Raw genomic sequence first — 19,575 nt, 5'->3', positions numbered from 1 at the left:
AGCTATCTAGAATCCCTATGGGACAAGTGAAATGAGAAAATCTACCATGCTTCAACACTTGATTGACGACATGCTATTATCGTAATTAATTGACTTTCTAAGAGAATATTCCCTTGGCTTTTATAATTGCAAAATAATGCAATGTTAAAAAGACAGATAAGTGAAGCAGGAAACACAAATAAACAAACACATTGAAGTAATATGTTTGAGGTAAATGTAAGAAATTACCCTGTGATGTCAAATATTTTCCCTAATAAATAATAGGAAAATGTAGCAACCAAACTATTTTTTCCCCTCTCTCCTGTCTTCTCTGCAGCATAACCTGTTGCACTCCTGACTGTCAGTCTAGACAGTCTGCCTGCTGACACTAAACACCCTGGAGCAACGCTGAGTCACTCACTCTGACAGGGCTTTTCACACAGCTCTCCAAAAACAGTGTAGTGTAGTTTGAGAGAGAGAGGTGTGTGTGTTTGTGTTTGTGCGTGTGTGCGTGTGTGTGTGTGTGTGTGTGTGTGTGTGTGTGTGTGTGTGTGCAGACAGTGGTTATGTAGTGGCTGGGAGGCTTGTGCAGCTGACTAGAGTTTTAGACAGCGCCACCTAGAAAGCAGCCTTGCCTGGGAAGAGCCTTGCCTGTGTGACAGACAGAAGAGACAAATAAGTAGAAAACACATTGATGTTAAAGCCGGATGTGATGTGATGATTGGTGCTGCTGGTGTGTGTGTGTGTAACAATGGCTTGTTTGGCGTGGCGCTAAGCTAGCTGTGATCCACCTTCGATTCATGGACCAAATGACTGTTTACTGTCAAGCTGATTGCTGTGTGATCTGTTTACGTGCCTTCTCACAACAAGGAAACAAGAAACCGCTACATCAGATTCAATCACGGATAGTGTTCCCAGTAAGCTGAGATAATAGGAGTTATACCATGGTTATCATGGCCTAGTTCAGAGAGACACAGGGACAATTTTGTCATTATGAAGCGTTGCTTTTCTGCAAAGTGAGTCACTCTCAAAGTGACAGCAGAATCTATCAAAAGCAAAGCCAAGCTGCCAAAGCACAACATTGTCACAACGTTGCCAAAACGTGGTGGCGGCTGGTGGTGGTGATTCACTCACTTGGCATCCTGTAGAAGAGGCGTTCACCCGCACCGTCGTTGCTCTGGAGGAACTTGCTGTCGATGGACCAGTCCAGGTGGGTGATGAAGCTGGAGGACTTGTTGCACTCGCCCACCTTCTTGTAGCGCTGTGCCACGGCGTACACATCCACCAGGCCGTCATTGGAGCCCACGGCCAGGTAGCTGCCATCCGGAGAGAACTTCATCTCATGGATCACCTCCTTCCTGTCTTTAATGTGCACCACCTCCGTCATGTCCCTGGAAGGGAGAGAGGAGGGAGGGAGGGAGGGAGGGAGGGAGGGAGGGAGGGAGGGAGGGAGGGAAAAGAAGAGTGAATCCCTTGGCTCTAGGCAGGAGGCTGGCTGGCTAGCTCATCTATCTAACCAACAGTGAGCAGCAGCAGATGGACTGGGCCCATTCATTGTCATAATGACTCTGAGGCCAGCTGAAACACTGAGAGGGAGCCTCGCCACTAAACTCATCTTCCTGCTGTCTCTCTCTGAGGAGGACGCATTACAATGAACCACCACAGTCTTATCACACCTGCTGCGCCCACCCAAAAGCAATTCCGCGGGCCCAGACTTGATTAACTCATATTTCAAGGGTCATTTTAGATAGGGACATAATTATGTTTTTCTGTCTAAATTGCTCTCTGGTAATGTTAATGTTGGTACGATCACAAAAGGTGGAAGGAAGTATGTAATCACAGGACGTATAGACAGTGTGGCTTCGTATTCTTATAATGTGCTGTAATTGTGAATCATAGTGCCAGTGATGTTTGTCCCTTATCCTGACGATTATATATGGTGAACAGTAATCATAGGGAATAACCTATGGGGAATATCAATGTATACAGTGCAGTGTGTCTCAAACAGCTATATTCAACGATGAGGTTGATAAAAATTCAAAGTAACAAGTCAAACCCTTTTAAACGCACAAGCTCTCAGTCAAAATCATACAGCACAACACAACACAGCCCCAGGCAACATAAATTCATCCAATCATAAAAAGCTGCTCCTAATGCTGTAAACCCGTTCTTTTCCGATAGACTAAATGCAAATCAGGAGCACTGTTCACTTCAAAGTGCAGAGTGAGGATTAGCCACTTCAAAACGTATTGATTAACAGCGCTGCGGACCAATTTACTATAACCTAATGGAAAGTGCCAGCATACCAACTGAATCTGCTGGGGAGTAAATTAAACTGGGGCCTTCAGTCAGGCTTTAAGTGATGAATTCAGCATCTCATTTGAAGGCTGTTAAAACCAGAGGTTTCGGCCCATGGCGGCACTGTAGGCTGGGTTGCATAACTTTATGGCCCTTCTTTACGAGATGTATCTGAAGAGTTTGATGCTGGAAATACTTTTGCCAGCTTTGCTATAATGCAAGTACTTATGAAAGCTACCCAACCAAAGTTTTTTTTTAAATGCAAGTACTTATGAAAGCTAACTAACCAAAGTAAAAACGTTCCTTAATTTCCTAAATTAAATTATTTTCCTAAATGGCCATTTGACTACTGTGAGCTTCCACTGGGGAAAAGACACTTAAGGTAAATACACACGCTAGTGTTGCAATGTACTTTTTTGTCACAAAATGGGCGGCTCCTTGTAATACGCTCCGGGATTTAACAAGCTTGTGTATTACCTGAAAATTGAGATGCCCAGTATCATTCCTTCCCGCAGCCGTGGGGGCAATGTAGTCTGCTTGGCTCCTTGATCTGATCTATAGGCTATGTAGGCTATTCATCAAAGTAGCCTATTTTGCATTGATAACCAAATGTAAATAATCTCAGCGACTGTTCAAACAGTAAACCAAAACAACACAAATCCACCCAAAAGGGTATTTTGTTTATGGGTAATAACAAGTGATTCCAGGCTATTGTGAAATGGTAGAAACTGCTGTAGCCAACTAGCTAGCCATGTGCTTTTCCTCCATGACCAAAACACGATGTTCTATTTTTAGCTGATATCATAATGAATACAACAGCAGCATATCAAACTGGGATACTGTTTTAGGTTACACCAGCAAGTATAAGAATATACACCACCGGTCAAAAGTTTTAGAACACCTACTCATTCAAGGGTTTTTCTTTATTTTTACTAGTTTCTACATTGTAGAATAATAGTGAAGACATCAAAACTATGAAATAACACATATGGAATCATGTAGTAACCAAAAAAGTATTAAACAAATCAAAATATATTTTATATTTCAGATTCTTCAAAGTAGCCACCCTTTGCCTTAATGTCATCTTTGCATGCTCTTGGCATTCTCTCAACCAGCTTCATGCGGTAGTCACCTGGAATGCATTTAAATTAACAGGTGTGCTTTCTTAAAATGTAATTTGTGGAATTTCTTTCCTTCTTAACGCGTTTGAGCATTAAGGTAGGGGGGTATACAGATGATAGCACTATTTCGTAAAAGACCAAGTCCATATTATGGCAAGAACAGCTCAAATAAGCAAAGATAAACGATCATTACTTTAAGACTTGAAGGTCAGTCAACACGGAAAATGTCAAGAACTTTGAAAGTTTCTTCAAGTGCAGTTGCAAAAACCATCAAGTGCTATGATGAAACTGGTTCTCATGAGGACCAGAGTATTGAAAGACCAAGAGTTACCTTCTGCTGCAGAGGATAAGTTCATTAAGAGTTATCAGACTCAGAAATTGCAGCCTAAATAAATGCTTCACAGAGTTCAAGTAACAGACACATCTCAACATCAACTGTTCAGAGGAGACAGTGTGAATCAGGCCTTCATGGTCCAATTGCTGCAAAGAAACCACTATTAAAGGACACCAATAAGAAGAAGAGACTTGCTTGGGCCAAGAAACACGAGCAGTGGACATTAGACTGGTGGAAATTTGTCCTTTGGTCTGGAGTCCAAATTTGAGATTTTTGGTTTCAACCGCCGTGTCTTTGTGAGACGCGGTTTCGGCCCATGAGGGTGATCGGAGTGAGGGTGATCGGATGATCTCCGCATGTTTATTTCCCACCGTAAATCATGGAGGAGGAGGCATTATGGTGTGGGGGTGCTTTGCTGGTGACATTGTCTGTGATTTACTTAGATTTCAAGGCACACTTAACCAGCATGGCTACCATAGCATTCTGCAGCGATACACCATCCCATCTGGTTTGGGCTTAGTGGGACTATCATTTGTTTTTAAACAGGACAATGACCCAACACACCTCCAGGCTGTGTAAGGGCTATTTTACCAAGAAGGAGCGTGGTGGAGTGCTGCATCAGATGACCTGGCCTCCACAATCCTCCAACCTCAGCCAAATTGAGATAGTTTGGGATGAGTCGGAGCGCAGAGTGAAGGAAAAGCAGCCAAAATGTGCTCTACATATGTGGGAAATCCCTTCAAGACTGTTGGGGAGAACGCCAAGAGTGTGCAAAGCTGTCATCGAGGCAAAGGGTGGCAACTTTGAAGAATCTGAAATATAAAATATATTTTGATTTGTTTAACACTTTTTTGGTTACTACATGATTCCATATGTGTTATTTCATAGTTTTGATGTCTTCACATTTATTCTACAATGTAGAAAATAGTAACACAATTAAGAAAGACCCTTGAATGAGTAGGTGTTCTAAAACATTTGACCGGTAGTGTACATATATTTTTTTAAATTATAACTCAGATTATTTCACATGCAGATGTGGGAGGCTAAAAAACTTAGCTAGCTTGCTATGTTTTTAGACAGGTTAAAGCCTGCTAGCCAGGCTGCCAGCTAGCTAATACTAGCAAGGGAAGATTACTTTTCCTTGCTATCACAAAATAAAAAAAAGTTAAATATGTAAATAATATGCTATCACCTATCACCCCCTTGTGAATGGGAGTGGGACTGGTGAGGATATTATGTTACCAAAAGGTGTCCGCTGCTCCAAAAATCCCACTCCTCCCACGCGCACCCACGCACTAGATCACCGGAGGGAAGCTTGTAGTAACCTTTAAGGTGGGTAATAGGAGATGCGAACTTGTAGCAGTAAAGGTGGGAGGTGATGGTCCTATACCCGATAGGAGAGTCTGTACTGAACACTGAGCTCTAAAGCAGATTATGAAAGGAGTGCTTGTTGTACTCCTTTGTAAAATTAGTCTAGGGACTACAGGTGTGGTAAGTGGTGCCTGTATTTGGGAACTAAATGTGCAAGACAGTGCGTGCTGTACTGCACTTGCCTCTAGGGACTAAAGGAGGTAGTGATATGGAAGGTGGGAGTTTGTTGTACCTGACACTCGGACCTAAAAGTGTTTGTTTGTGGATGTTTTCTGTAACTGTGAGCTACACGTGTGTGAGTGAGTGGGTGTTAGTTTAACTGACTCTAGGGACTAAAGGTAGGTAGTGAAGGTACATTTTAGCAGTACCTGACTCGGAGCACGGTGAAGGAGCCGTCCTTCATGCCCAGAGCGAGCTGAGAGCCATCGTTGCTGAAGGCCACACTGCGGACTGCCTCCTCCATGTTACAGCGAGCAATCAGGGCATGGTCTGCCAGGCTCCACAACCTGAGAACACCACACATGCAGGCATGCACGCACGCAGCCACGCACAAACACACACATGCACACACACGCACAAACACACACACAGTCATAACCAATTAGCACAGTTTCAACTATGAACATGGCTTCTGGAGCCACACCCATTAGAAAGTATTAAGTGAAGAAGATATCAGTAGCAGCTAAGTGACTAAGACAGACGTTTTAATGAGCTAGTTACTGCTGCGGGGTGAGGGCTTGAATTAAGGGTTACACTTTATTTTAACAGTCCGTAATAAACCATTTATAAAGCATTTACAAAAAGATTGCATAATGGTTACGGTTGGGTTAGGTTATGTTATGTTAAGGGTTAGGGTTAGATAGCGCTCACTTTAGATTAGGGACTGCAAAAATACTTTACTTATGATTAATAGATGGTTTATAAATGTGGGCATAATGATTAATGTATGGTTTATTAGGGACCATTAAAATAGATAATAAGTGTTACCAGGCCCACAGAGAACTCTGTCTCTCCTGGTAGAAAGGGGTTGTGTGTGGCTTCATTATCAAGTGTCTGTCCCCTGCACAGGCTGGCACTGTGACTTTTCTATAGCTAGCGCTGAACTCTGGGCTAGAACTGTCCCGGTTAGAAATGTGTAGAACAGTGTCTGACAAGGAGAACCAGTGAACCAAGAAGGATGAGTAGTACTACTGGTCAGGGTTCACTGAGTGTATGTAATTAAGATGAAAAGTCTGGATGAAGTGGTACATTAAAATAGAATGAACAGGGATGGTGGCCTGGGTAAACTGAGAAAGGATAAATTAGGGAAGAAAGCTCTGATGATAACTACTGGGTCTATAAAGATGCTAGTGTAAAGATGCTTCTGAGGGAGCTGATGTATGAGCTAAATTACTGCTGGAGTTAAGACTGACCGTACAGATCGGTCATCACTGCCGGTCACAGCAAGCGGCTTCTTGGGGTGGACGTCCAGAGCCCAGAGCTCTCCCTCACAGTGACCCTGCATGATGAGCAGAGGCTTGTCTCTGTCCCGAACCATCACCTCAAAGATCTCACTGTCCTGCGTCCCCGCCAGGATACGGTCTGCCCTCCAACACACACTACGGATAGACAGCCCTGAGAGGGAAAGAGAGGGAGGAGGGAGGGGGAGGGATGGATGGAGGGAGAGAAAAAAAGAAAGAGATATGGAGAGAGACAGAAGATGAGAAAGACACCGCAAATAATGAATGCTCTGTCGTGTAAAACCAAAAAAGGGGATTGAATACAATCACACCCGTTCTTCAGCTCTTCAGCAGGTGATGAAGGGTAGCATCTAATCCATTTCATTGTGTATTACACTTCAATCCAGAGATAGAAACTATTACGTTCAGACAACTTTCAGGTGGCAAGTTTTTCACAGAGTGATGTGTGACTAATACAGGTAGACTTTCATTTTAGGAGAGAGAAATGAAGTAGACAACTCTAGAGGGAGGAACAGATTGAGCTGCTACAGTGAAGGCACTTCAAGCAACAAGACATCAGCAAGACATCACCCAATGCAAGACATCACCCAATGCAAGACATCACCCAATGCCCCTCATTAATACTAAATAGTCTTTAACTCAGTCAGGAAAAGCACAGCTACAAATCCTCAGGCTCTTCCTAAAACAACACCTCACTAACATCACACAATATGAAAAATATATATAAAAATACATGGCAACCAGAAACCAGCTACAGCCAATATAGAGATGTAGGATCTTAATTTTAGCCAGTTTGCTACAGCAGAAAAATAATCCTGTAGCAACAGGAAATGTGAATTATAATTAATGTACATTTTTGTAGGGGTTCATGAATGTTTTGTTAGGGCAAATCAAGTCTGAAATTTCAAAATGGCAATTACACATTTTAGAAGCCTTTTAAAAACTCAAATACACTACAAAAGTGATCAAATTAAGATCCTACATCTGTATAGGCTAACAGAATACCTCGCAACCGAAACCAGTCTCATAATCTGTGTGTATGGACAGAATCCCTGGCAACCGGAGTAACATGAACTAGAGTTAATTGGCTGCACAATACACTTCAGCTTTGACACCCTGGGGGGGATAACCATTTCTAAAAAGTAATTAATGTGGATTCTTATCTCAGATTTCCTCTCACTAAAACTGATCCATAGTTAGGAATCAAACCTTCACTGGGACTCAAACTTTCAAGAACAGAAGTAGGAAATCCCTTAATACGGAGGATACAAAAATCATTGGGAGCACGTTCTAATCTAGAGCCACAAACTGTTACGAAGGTTTTTGGCATTTCTACTAATTTCTCAGATTTGGTCCTTCTGTACATACCGACACGTACACTACGGTCACAAGACGCAGGCCTTCTTATTGTCCCTAGAGTCAGGGCTTTCTCCTATAGAGCTCCATTTTTATGGAATTATCTACTCAGAATTATCTATACTCAGCCTTGTCTCAGGGTAGTAAATTGGTGGTCTGTTGATATCCCTCTAGTGGTGTGGGGGCTGTGCTTTGGCAAAGTGGGTGGGGTTATAATCCTGCCTGGTTTGCCCTGTCCGGGGGTATCGTCGGATGGGGCCACGGTGTCCTCCGACCCACCTCTGTCTCAGTTTCTATGCTGCAATAGTCTATGTGCCGGGGGGCTAAGGTCAGTCTGTTACATCTGGTGTAATTCTCCTGTCTTATCAGGTGTCCTGTGTGAATTTTATTCTCTCTCTCTCCCTCTCTCCCTCCCCTCCCAGAGGACCTGAGCTCTAGGATCATGCCTCAGGACTAGCTGACCTGATGACTCCTGGCTGTCCCCAGTCCACCTGGTCAACTGTTCTGACTGCGGCTAGGGAACCCTGACCTGTTCACCGGACGTGCTTCCGTGTCCCGGACCTGCTGCTTTGACTCTCTCTCTCTTTACCGCATCTGCTGTCTTGACCTCTGAATGCTCGGCAATGAAAAGCCAACAGACATTTACACCTGAGGTACTGACCCTGCTGGTCATCTATGAACGTTTGAACATCTTGAAGAACAATCTGGCCTTAAATGGCCATGTACTCTTATACTTTCTACCCGGCACAGCCAGAAGAGGAATGGCCACCCCTCAGAGCCTGGTTCCTCTTTAGGTTTCTTACTAGGTTCTTGCCTTTCTAGGGAGTTTTCCTAGCCACCGTGCTTCTACATTTGCATTGCTTTGGGGTTTTAGGCTGGGTTTCTGTGTAGCACTGTAAAAAGGGCATTATAAAGACATTTGATTGACTTGTGTTTGGAAAAGATGGGTTGCCTGTTTTGCATGTTATTTTGACATTAATACGGGTCACATATCACTTTGCAAACAATGTAAATAAATAAATAATAATAATAGAGTTAATAAAGTATTTTTTGCTTCTTGAGTAAGGCAGCTCCAAATTGCAGGTGTTTCAGCCTAGCTCAGTGATTTCTGTGGTGGGGTGGGGGGGGCAGCCAGAGGAAAATACGGAGCATAGCGGTTGGTAATGTTCTCTAGTTGCGACGTGATTGGGTAATGTTCTCTAGTTGCGCCGTGATTGGCTCAGTGTTCTGTCACTTATGGGGACACTATGTCCCCAGCAAATCTAAGGGTAGAGCTCAAAAATTCCAGCCTCTTGGGTGCTACCATAGAGTTATATTAGAAGTGCCCATCCAAGAAGTCTCAAGGTCATTGGCCACAGATAAAATGATGTCAAATAATGTTATATCTACAGCAGCTTTGATTGGACTGTTCATATCAACATCATACTTTCAAAAGTCATGAATCAAGTAGACAATCTACTGGCAAATGCTTTTTAATCCTTGTCATATGAAGAGAAATAATGAAGAGAAATCTATCGGTGCTTATTGGCCATTGGACATAAACACTACACAACAAGTTGGAAATCGCAAATTCAACAGTGAGTAATTTAGAAGGAATCAGTTGCTAACTGCAAGCATCACAAAGCAATCGCTGGTCTGCTATTCAGTGGAGTAGGTGTGTGGTCCCAAGTCTGAAAAAGCTTAAAAACATTCAGCATTGGCCATGCTGTCAATCCAGCATGACTTCTGCCACGCTCAAAACAACTGGAAACTCAGAAATGAGAAATCTGACTTCAGTGAGTTCCAGAAAACTGGGAACTCTGAAAATAGGTTTTGAACGTTCATCCAACTCGGAATTGCAAGTCGGGAACTCGGGCCTCTTTCTAGAGCTCTGACCTGAAGATCACTGATGATGAATCATGATTCAACCTGGTTATTTTCCTGAGTTCCCAGTTGTCTTGAAAGCTCCATAAATCCAGAGAATGCCAGACTTTGATGACAAAGTTTGATGACAAAATTTGCCCCATGAAGGACAGCCGCGCCACCTTCCTGTTCAAGTGACTACAGCACAACAAGGTGAGTCCAAAAATGTCTTGTATGCTGTTGCATAAATTATGTAATATCCCAGGGAGATATGTATACTCTAGCTAAGAAAGTAATACTACGTGTATGTTGTGTAGTAAGTTGTTAGTAGCCCATGTGCCTCACCCTAATAATTTGGTCCCTTTCCCCTCTTAATTTCACCTACTGTTCTGACTTGGTGGTGCACATGTAGCCTATAGCCTGTTTTAGATAAATGTAATCATTGAATATTGTAATCATCATTGTCTGCTTATATGCCCCCTTTATTTATCCTACGGTTCTGACTTGATGTACAGAGAGAACAATGTAAGAACGGCCATTGTTCTGAATCCTGTCGCTGTACGCTTCAAAAGTGCTGATCAAATAGAGCGGCACATTTTGCTCTTAATTGTAATCAGAGGGTTCATATAAATACTATGCATGCCAATCTCTCTTCGCTCTCTTCTCTTCTTTTTACAAGAAACATGAATGTGTCAAAAATCCCAAATTGTTTGCATAGTCAAGTTACACACAGCTCTGACACACACACTTATCCCACCAGACATGCCACCAGGGGTCTTTTCACAGTCCCCAAATCCAGAACAAATTCAAGAAAGCGTACAGCATTATATAGAGCCCTAATTGCATGGGAACTTCCTTCTATCTCATATTGCTCAAATTAACAGCAAACTTGGTTTAAAAAAAACAGATAAAGCAACACCTCACGGCACAACGCCTCTCCCCTATTTGATCTAGATAGTTTGTGTGTATGTTTTGATATGTAGGCTACATGTGTCTTTAAAAAAATGTATGTAGTTCTGTCCTTGAGCTGTTCTTGTCTATTGATATTCTGTATTACTCATTCTGTATTATGTCATGTTTCATGTTTTGTATGGACCCCAGAAAGAGTAGCTGCTGCTTTTGCAACAGCTAATGGGGATCCTAATTAAATACCAAATACCAAATTGTTGCATTGACTACGTCTGTCCCATTAATGTCTTAATCTAAATGACGTATTGCCTCTTATCTGCTCGTCGTTCCCTGCCATAGTTTGTACATCTCAATTGTCAGTAGAAACCACATTTATTTAAGCAAGTCAGCCATATCAGCAATGTTTTTTATATATCAGCAATGTTTTTTTTAAAGGCAGTAAATGAGGCTGAATGAACTATTTTACTACAAGACAAGGCTCCGCTGATAGCCAGGTGTAGCAGTGGTAAGGTGTTGGGACTGCTGTTGGGACAGCTTTATGTAGGCCCTAACAGTTTGTGGGCACCGATATAGTGGAATTAATCAAATCAAATCAAAGTTTATTTGTCACGTGCGCCAAATACACCTTACAGCGAAATGCTTACTTACAGGCTCTAACCAGTAGTGAAAAAAAGGTATGAGGTCAAATCAAATCAAATTGATTTGTCACATACACATGGTTAGCAGATGTTAATGGTCACATACACATGGTTAGCAGATGTTAATGCGAAATGCTTGTGCTTCTAGTTCCAACAATGCAGTAATAACCAACGAGATGTCATAAGGTGAATGCACCAATTTGTAAGTCGCTCTGGATAAGAGCGTCTGCTAAATGACTTAAATGTAAATGTAAATGTAATCTAACCTAACAATTCCAAAACTACTACCTTATACACACAAGTGTAAAGGGATAAAGAATATGTACATAAAGATAAAGATAGATGAACAATAGGTTAGTAAAGAAATAAAACAACAGTAAAAAGACAGGCTATATACAGTAGCGAAGCAATAAAAGTAGCGAGGCTACATACAGACACCGGTTAGTCAGGCTGATTGAGGTAGTATGTACACGTAGATATGGTTAAAGTGACTATGCATATATGATGAACAGAGAGTAGTGTATTGTTTAGTGTTGTGTAGTGTTGTGTAGTGGCTTTAAAAAAATGTTTTTGCTCCACAAACATTTACATGTTAAAATTGCCACTGGTTACAATACTTTGACTGGCCAACAAACACCCAACAAAGCCATTATCTAATCCCAGGGTGTACCCGGTGTCTGTGGGGCTTTCAGATATTAGTATTCCCCACCGCTGGGGCTGGCTGGGGACACAGAGCTTTTCTCTGCTTTAACCACAGACAGCCAGGCAGCCACTGCTCAGAACAGAGGAGGAGAACAGAGGGGCAGAGGAAGGGAAGAGAGAAGACCCTCATTGATAATACATGAGTGCCACTGATGGTTTCCTCAATTTAGCAGGAGGCATAGAGCAACAGGAATCCACATGAAAATGCTATGAAAAAGGGGAGTTTACTAAATGTCATCTGTCAAAGGTTTCGATTTTTTTTTGTGATCTTAACTTCTCTATTCTGTTTTATCCATACCTCATAGTCAAACTCTCTCAGGCCCCTAGAATATAACCATCTTTCGTTTCTCTGTCTGATTGGACTAACATGGCCTGCTCCGGCTCAGATGAATGGAAATGGATGAGTGGCATATTTGAACTTTAGTGGTCTCTCTCTCTGTCGGTCTCTCTCTCTGTTGGTCTCTCTCTCTGTCGGTCTCTCTCTCTGTCGGTCTCTCTCTCTGTCGGTCTCTCTCTCTATCGGTCTCTCTCTCTGTCCTCTGTATCTGTTCCCAGTCAACAGATGTCAATGATACATCCACAGGGACAGGCTAATAAATCATCATGGCAGGGCTCTCAATGAGCTAAACACACATCGGCCTCTATTAGGCAGCACAAACACACTGACTGAAGTGACCTACACATTTTCCCTGGTTACAGTATTTTACCCCCTGTACAAATACATCAGTGTCTGGATCGACCTATTCACACACCTCTGCCACAGAAGCGTGGACTCTGACCCTTAAATCCATAGACAGCACAGTGCACACACAACCCTGTGTGCTTAGATGGATCTCCTCATAAGCACGTGCCTCTTATCCTCTGTCTCTCCATCACCCAGCTACCCTAATTACCCATCATACCCCAGGGACAAGCACAAACATGCAGACTATGACATGGTTTGATCAGCTGTGGCCCCTGACGTCCCCCACGAGCCTATGAAGGGCCTGCCTGCAAATGCACACAGCTTAGACTGTGATGTTTAATTGATGAGAGGGCTAACACTCACCAGCCATTTAGCCCCATGCTACCTTCACACCTGCTCCTGTCTGTATCAATTCAAGTATTGAATACAGAATAGGGCTGGAAATTGCCAGGGACCTCACGATACGATATTATCACGATACATAGCTGCCGATACGATATGTATTGCGATTTTTCCGATTCTATAATTGTGTTCATTGTCCTTAGCTTATGCCTGCCCATACCATAACCCCAGAACTATGACAACAGTCAACCGCTCACCCACACAACGCCATACACGCTGCCTGCCATCACCCTGGTACAGTTGAAACCGGGATTCATCCACGAAGAGCATACTTCTCCAGCGTGCCAGTGGCCATTGAAGGTGTGCATTTGCCACTGACGTCAGTTCCGATGCCAAACTGCAGTCAGGTCAAGACCCTGCTGAGGACGATGAGGCACGCAGATGAGCTTCCCTTAGATGGTTTCTGATAGTTTGTGCAGAAAGTATTTGGTTGTTTAAACCCACAGTTTCATCAGATTTCTGAGTGGCTGGTCTCAGACCATCCCGCAGATGAAGATGGCTGATGTGGAGGTCTTGGGCTGGCATAGTTACACATGGTTTTGCGGTTGTGAGGCCGGTTGGATGTAATGCCAAATTCTCTAAAACGACGTTGGAGGCAGCTTATGGTAAATAAATGAACATTCAATTTTCTGGCAACATCTCTAGTGGACATTCCTGCAGTCAGCATGCAATTGCACGCTCGCTCAAAACTTGAGACATCTGTGGCATTGTGTTGTGTGACAAAACTGCACCTTTTAGAGTGGCCTTTTATTGTCCCCAGCACAAGTGACACATGTTTAATGATCATGCTGTTTAATCAGCTTCTTGATATGCCACACCTATCAGGTGGATGGATAATCTTGGCAAAGTAGAAATGCTCACTATCAGGGATGGAAACAAATTTGTGCACACCATTTGAGAGAAATAAACTATTTGTGCGTTTGGAAAATTTCTGGGATCTTTTATTTCAACTCATGAAACACTTTACATGTTGTGTTTATATTTTTGTTCAGTATAATGTCGTCCAAAATGATATTGCGATATGTTACTGTACGATCATACATCACAGGTAGAGCCAACCAACATGGACATATCACATTTCATCTGTATGCAGTCGGGGTTACAAACTGCATAACCACATTTTGACACGAATGCAAAGAAAGAGGTGAATACCAGAAAGAAATACCCAAAATAAATTGCAACTTTTTATGAGGCCATTGACTTTAAAGCCTCATTGTTTGGGATGATCAGAAGTGTGACTTGGGGATATAAGTCTTGCACTAACTTTAGCATCATTAGCTTATGCAATTGGCCTTTTAATTAGAACCATTATATATTATCACCAAGAGCTGGTAGTTAAACCAGGTTCCCGAGGCCTACCTTTATACCCCTGCTCAGCCTCCCGAAGGTCGATCTTGGTGATAGGCTTGAAGTCCAGATCCCAAAGCCTGACACAACCGTCACGTCCCCCCGTGGCGAAGCCCTCCTCACAGGCATACATGCTGAAGATCCCAGCCTACACACAGTGCAGTCAACTTTAGTCATAGGCAGGGGGATTATCAAAGTTCTGTGCTTAGAAAAAGGTACTTGGAAAGGGATATGATTTCAATGGGAATGTGGGTCAAAAGTCTATTTCCGTATTGGAGACACAAAAAGGGGGCAAAATCATTATTTTCAATGCTTTTAAAGGCCTTAGAGATTTACAAAGAAGGTTTCAGGGTAGGGATGCAGAGGGATGGAAGGAGAATTGAGTAAGGGGGATTGAGTTGCTTCAGTGTAGGGGTGTAAGCGATTATAGGCATGAGAGGGATGGGGTTTAGCTGGAGCGGGTGTTTGGATGTCTGGAAGTGTACAATCAATGGGTCTTGAGAATTAGAGTGACGCATTTCACTCACTCCATGAGCGGCTTGCACCGTGCGTAAAAGGTTCAGTCCTTTCCACACGTAGATATCCCCATTCAACGCCCCAGAGTATGTGACATCATCTTTAGCCGATGCCACACACAAAATGGTCTGTAGATCCCCCGTCTTCCCGAATATCCCCCGTTTGGGCGTCAACGCATTGCCACAGAGAGCCCAGAACTAGAGACATAGAGAGGGGGAAGTGAGTGAAAGGAGAAGGAGAGATGAGACAGGAAATGGGAGAGATGTACAAGTAGGCATAGGTAGGGGAAGGAAAGGCGAAGCAAGATAATTAGAGAGGTGAAGAGAAAGGTGGATAAAAAAGGCAATGGGAGGAAAGAAAAAAAGAACATAAGGTGGATGATGACAGGAAAGGATAGAGGGTAGAGAGAGAGAGAACATGAGCTCAGAGATCAGCTGCTGTCACAGTGCGTTTGGAGAACCATTGCTCTAAATCACGACTGCTCATTTGCCAGCCTGATCACCTCAGGGTAGATAGCATGGGGCTTATTTCTAATAAAGCTCACAGCGGTCAGTTAAGAAGATTCTCTGTCCATGAAAGCTGTTTTATGGCCAAAAGGCACAATAGGCTCAACTATTTAGTTCTCGTACCATAACTGGATATACAAACAAAACAACAAGAAAACTGATTGTCCATTGCTACTGTGTGTGAGGCATATGTATTTACATATTTATTGTAAACTGAGGGCTCTTCTGTAAGTTCAGTGTTGTGTGTTTTTTTGTGCGCGTGTGTGTGTGTGTGTTTGTGTGCTTGTGTGTACAGTAGGAGACAGCCCTTCCGGAGGGGAATGACAGAACAGATTACTGCTTTTGACTGAATAGAAACTGGCGTCCTCCAACTGCTCTTCACGCGTACCCATTGAAAACAATATGCCCCAGTCCCCCTAACACCACTTTCTCATTCTACTGCTAGAATATCTGATAGGGCCCTACTTACTCCTCCACTGACAACATGTCATATTGTTTACGAGGTTGTTCCAAAGGCAGCTTTTAACAACAACCGTATAAACGTATGACATGTTCAATAACTTGAATAGACTGATGCCCGGCTGCACTGAGTGAGGGTGACCCATCTCAACATTGATAGCTTCTCATGTGTTATTTTTGAACTTGGCTCAAAGGTAAATGTATGGACTGACTGGACAGCACAGAGCATACCGTGTTGTTATTGTGAAGCTCACCTTTATGTGTTTTACCCCACAGCTCACCAGCCGGTTCTGCTGAAAGGGATCCCAAGATATATCGAAGATCTGAAAGACAGCCAAGCCATTAACACACATGCATTTCCTGTCCTTCGCACAGAACGCCATGTCGCACACACACACTGTGTACTCACACGTGTACTCACTACAACTGAATCAATACACAACGCACACACACACTCAAATGCCAACGTGCGCACAGCACACACAACAGCTTACCCTGTCTGAATGTCCTGTCGCAGTGGCCAGAACCTTTCCTTTCTTCCAGTCCCAAACAGACACTGTATTTTTGGCATCCAGCCCCACAGAAGCCAGCCGCTGAAAATGAGAAAAGGGGGAAACCATGAATTAATCTGCGAATAAAGGAGAGAGACTGTTTCTATTCAATAGAGGAAGATGAATACATCTTAATTAATGTACTGTAAACAGAGGCAAATAGTCATATTTTCATAATCAATGTATCTCTATGACGGGACATATGACAGAATTGTTCTATGTGACAGCTGCAGAGACGCACACAGGCAGTGCAGACATGTGCAGATAATACAGTAGGACCTTAAACAGCACTATTCAAAAAGCCTTCTTTATTTTATCACACCGGCTGTAGAAAGGAATGGAATGCAAATGGTTTCCAATTAGTCTGGCGTCAATTACCATTCATCGAGTTAATTGTTAATTACCCATTTTATGACTTAGACAAAAGAGCTTGGCCTTTAGGAACATTTGGACAACTGTCTCCGGGTGAATTTTGGGGTGACAATGAAACATTAGATAGAAAATAAATTAGACCTAAATGTAGGGATATTTCAGATTTGATGCTCCAATATAAAATAAGTATGGGCCATTCTACCGCCTACAAAAGAGAGGAGATGAATGCCAAATATTAGTTGACCTGATGTGCTGTTGATTTTACATTGAAACGGTAATGTGTGTTTCCATTAATCAATGCATTTCAGTGATAGAGAATACATTCTCTTTTCAGCAGGAAGACATGTTTTGTCATATTTGTGGTTTGCCACAACCATTCATCCACAAACCCATTTAAATCCCAACCAAACAAGACATCCATCTGTGTTATATGACATCTCCCAGAGTTGTTTACCTGCTCTACCCACAGGGGTTTCCAAGAAATCAGCCATTTAATGCATTTCAGAATGGAGCTAATAAAATGAAAAGGCCTAAATGTCTTTATGATTGACTAAGGGTCTGAGGTAAACCTTGTTTACTGCCCCTCCCTGGTTGGTCTCCATTACAATGTAGCAGTAATGTGGACTGGTGGCCAGTGGCAGGAAGTGATAAGACTTGTTGCATTAGTCCTGGTAGAATTAGCCCTGGTAGCATTAGCCCTGGTAGCATTAGCCATGGCTCTACTCACCCACTCTTCCTATTTCTCCCCCTCCCTCTCCATCCCAGACACATTCTTCACCAGCCGCAGCCTCATCTGACATGACATTGCATTTGTCAACTCCAAAACCACAATGAAGGCAATGACAACAGCTTCCTTCCTTCCTTCCTTCCTTCCTTCCTTCCTTCCTTCCTTCCTTCCTTCCTTCCTTCCTTCCTTCCTTCCTTCCTTCCTTCCTTCCTTCCTTCCTTCCTTCCTTCCTTCCTTCCTTCCTTCCTTCCTGCCCTTCCTTCCAGCCCTTCCTTCCTGCCCTTCCTTCCAGCCCTTCCTTCCTGCCCTTCCTTCCAGCCCTTCCTTCCTGCCCTTCCTTCCTTCCTTCCCTCCCTCCCTCCATCCCCTCCCTTTCCCCTTCAATCTTTCCTGTGTGTAGCCTACTGGTCTTGTATGGGGGACGTCAACAGGCTGCTGCTGCTGTAGGAGACTCTCACGGAGCCTCATACATCAAGCTAAAGGTCATAGGAGACTGGTGCTGTCCCAGCATTCCCCCCAGTAAACATGGGCCATCATGATTCATGGCAGAGCCGTATATCATCCCCAACCTGCACAGTTACCCAGCAGGCTTCACTTCTCAGCAACCCACCACCACAATACCATTCCCATGGCTATAGACTATGTGAGACATAAGGCACATTTACATATGATATAATTGGGAGAAATCTATGAATCTTATGACCCTTCAATGATGGAGCATTCACATTGCTGTGTGTCAGAGTATTGTTGTTTTTCAGTCAGACTCAGATCATCAAACAGATTTGCCTTGGTAACAGGGTGATAGTACAGGAACCCATCCACTCAGAGAAAAAGTGGATGAGAGGTGTGCATGTGTGCTTGTATGCGTGAGGTGAAGTGTGTGTGTGAAGTGGTGCGTGCTTGGCTGTGTGTGTGTGTGTGTGTGTGTGTGTGTGTGTGTGTACGTCTGCTTGTGTGCATGCTTGCTGGCATGAGGTGGTGTGTGTCTCACCTGTCCATCTGCGCTGAAAGCCAGGCAAGCCACCCCATGGGAGTGTCCGTCCTTGAGGATAGAGATGGTCTGTGCACTGAAGGTGTCCCACACACAGATGTAGGGCTCCTTCCCCACCTGACCTGTTGCCACCAGTGACCTCTCAGGATGAAGGGCAAGGCTGGAGAAACAGGAGAGGAGACATAACAGGAAATACCAGCGCAAGACATTTGGATTAAACATGTATATAAGCTGTTGCTCTTTCTGGTTAAACCATGTGCTTGACTCATTGTTGACATTAATAATCATGTCAGTATACACAGTGTTTGATACTTTGTCAATAACTATTTTCAGTCTTATGTGTACAATCTGAAAGTCATAGGTTACAGACGCCACAGTGGGTCCTTGGTAGCTCCAGGCGCCAAACCTGCCTCCCTCGTTCCCTTTCTCCATCTTTCTCTCTATCCTTCCCTCTCTCCACATGTTCCTCATTATCTCTCTATCTCCCCTCTCTCTTTCCCCCTTTCTCTCTCTGCCACCCCTCTATTTTTATATATTTATCTCTCTTTCTCTCTCTAGGGAGAGAAGAGTCCTGCTGAAGAGTACCCACAGGTCATTGTGCTCCTTTATGAAAGGTGCACCGGTGTTCTATAAATACATGAGGTTAATGGCATCATTACTGGGGCCTGCCCGAGCGTCAGACATTAGTGTGTTAGTTGCATCAGCCACACAGGGTCAGGGATCATCACACCACCAATGGACTGAGGAGAATACCGTGCTCAGTTACGCTCAACACGGTGAGCCCTCTGTGACCTTGACCATGGACACCGTACAGAGGACAAGCGGTAGCCTACCAAACTGAGCCTTGGCATTGAAAATAGTCCAATCGTAAAAATGGGTGTAAAATTACCATTTCTATCAAGAGAAATAACCTGACACTACAAAGCAGACATGGTAGTACACACTACAAAGCAGAGATGGTAGTATACACTACAAAGCAGACATGGTAGTATACACTACAAAGCAGACA

The 19,575-nt window shown here is 43.3% G+C and overlaps 1 protein-coding gene across 2 annotated transcripts in view; it reads right to left on the bottom strand.

Moving 5' to 3' along the window:
• LOC115113136 (echinoderm microtubule-associated protein-like 6) overlaps positions 1-19,575 on the bottom strand; it is a 91,717-nt gene that overhangs the window by 41,027 nt on the left and 31,115 nt on the right. For both annotated transcript variants that reach the window (XR_010461677.1, XM_029640427.2), the window contains exons 2-9: positions 18,567-18,726; positions 16,420-16,518; positions 16,180-16,248; positions 14,972-15,157; positions 14,457-14,592; positions 6,516-6,717; positions 5,472-5,609; positions 1,114-1,370 (exon numbers count right to left, since the gene is read on the bottom strand). Coding sequence is in view for 1 of the 2 variants with exons in the window: in XM_029640427.2 (XP_029496287.1) it covers positions 1,114-1,370; positions 5,472-5,609; positions 6,516-6,717; positions 14,457-14,592; positions 14,972-15,157; positions 16,180-16,248; positions 16,420-16,518; positions 18,567-18,726 (1,247 nt within the window). In the remaining variant the exon portion in view is untranslated. The remainder of the gene's footprint in view (positions 1-1,113; positions 1,371-5,471; positions 5,610-6,515; positions 6,718-14,456; positions 14,593-14,971; positions 15,158-16,179; positions 16,249-16,419; positions 16,519-18,566; positions 18,727-19,575) is intronic.

The sequence above is a fragment of the Oncorhynchus nerka genome, linkage group LG28 (assembly GCF_034236695.1).
Source record: "Oncorhynchus nerka isolate Pitt River linkage group LG28, Oner_Uvic_2.0, whole genome shotgun sequence".
NCBI classification, from domain to species: Eukaryota; Metazoa; Chordata; class Actinopteri; order Salmoniformes; family Salmonidae; genus Oncorhynchus; species Oncorhynchus nerka.
This window is presented reverse-complemented; position numbering and strand designations above follow the sequence as displayed.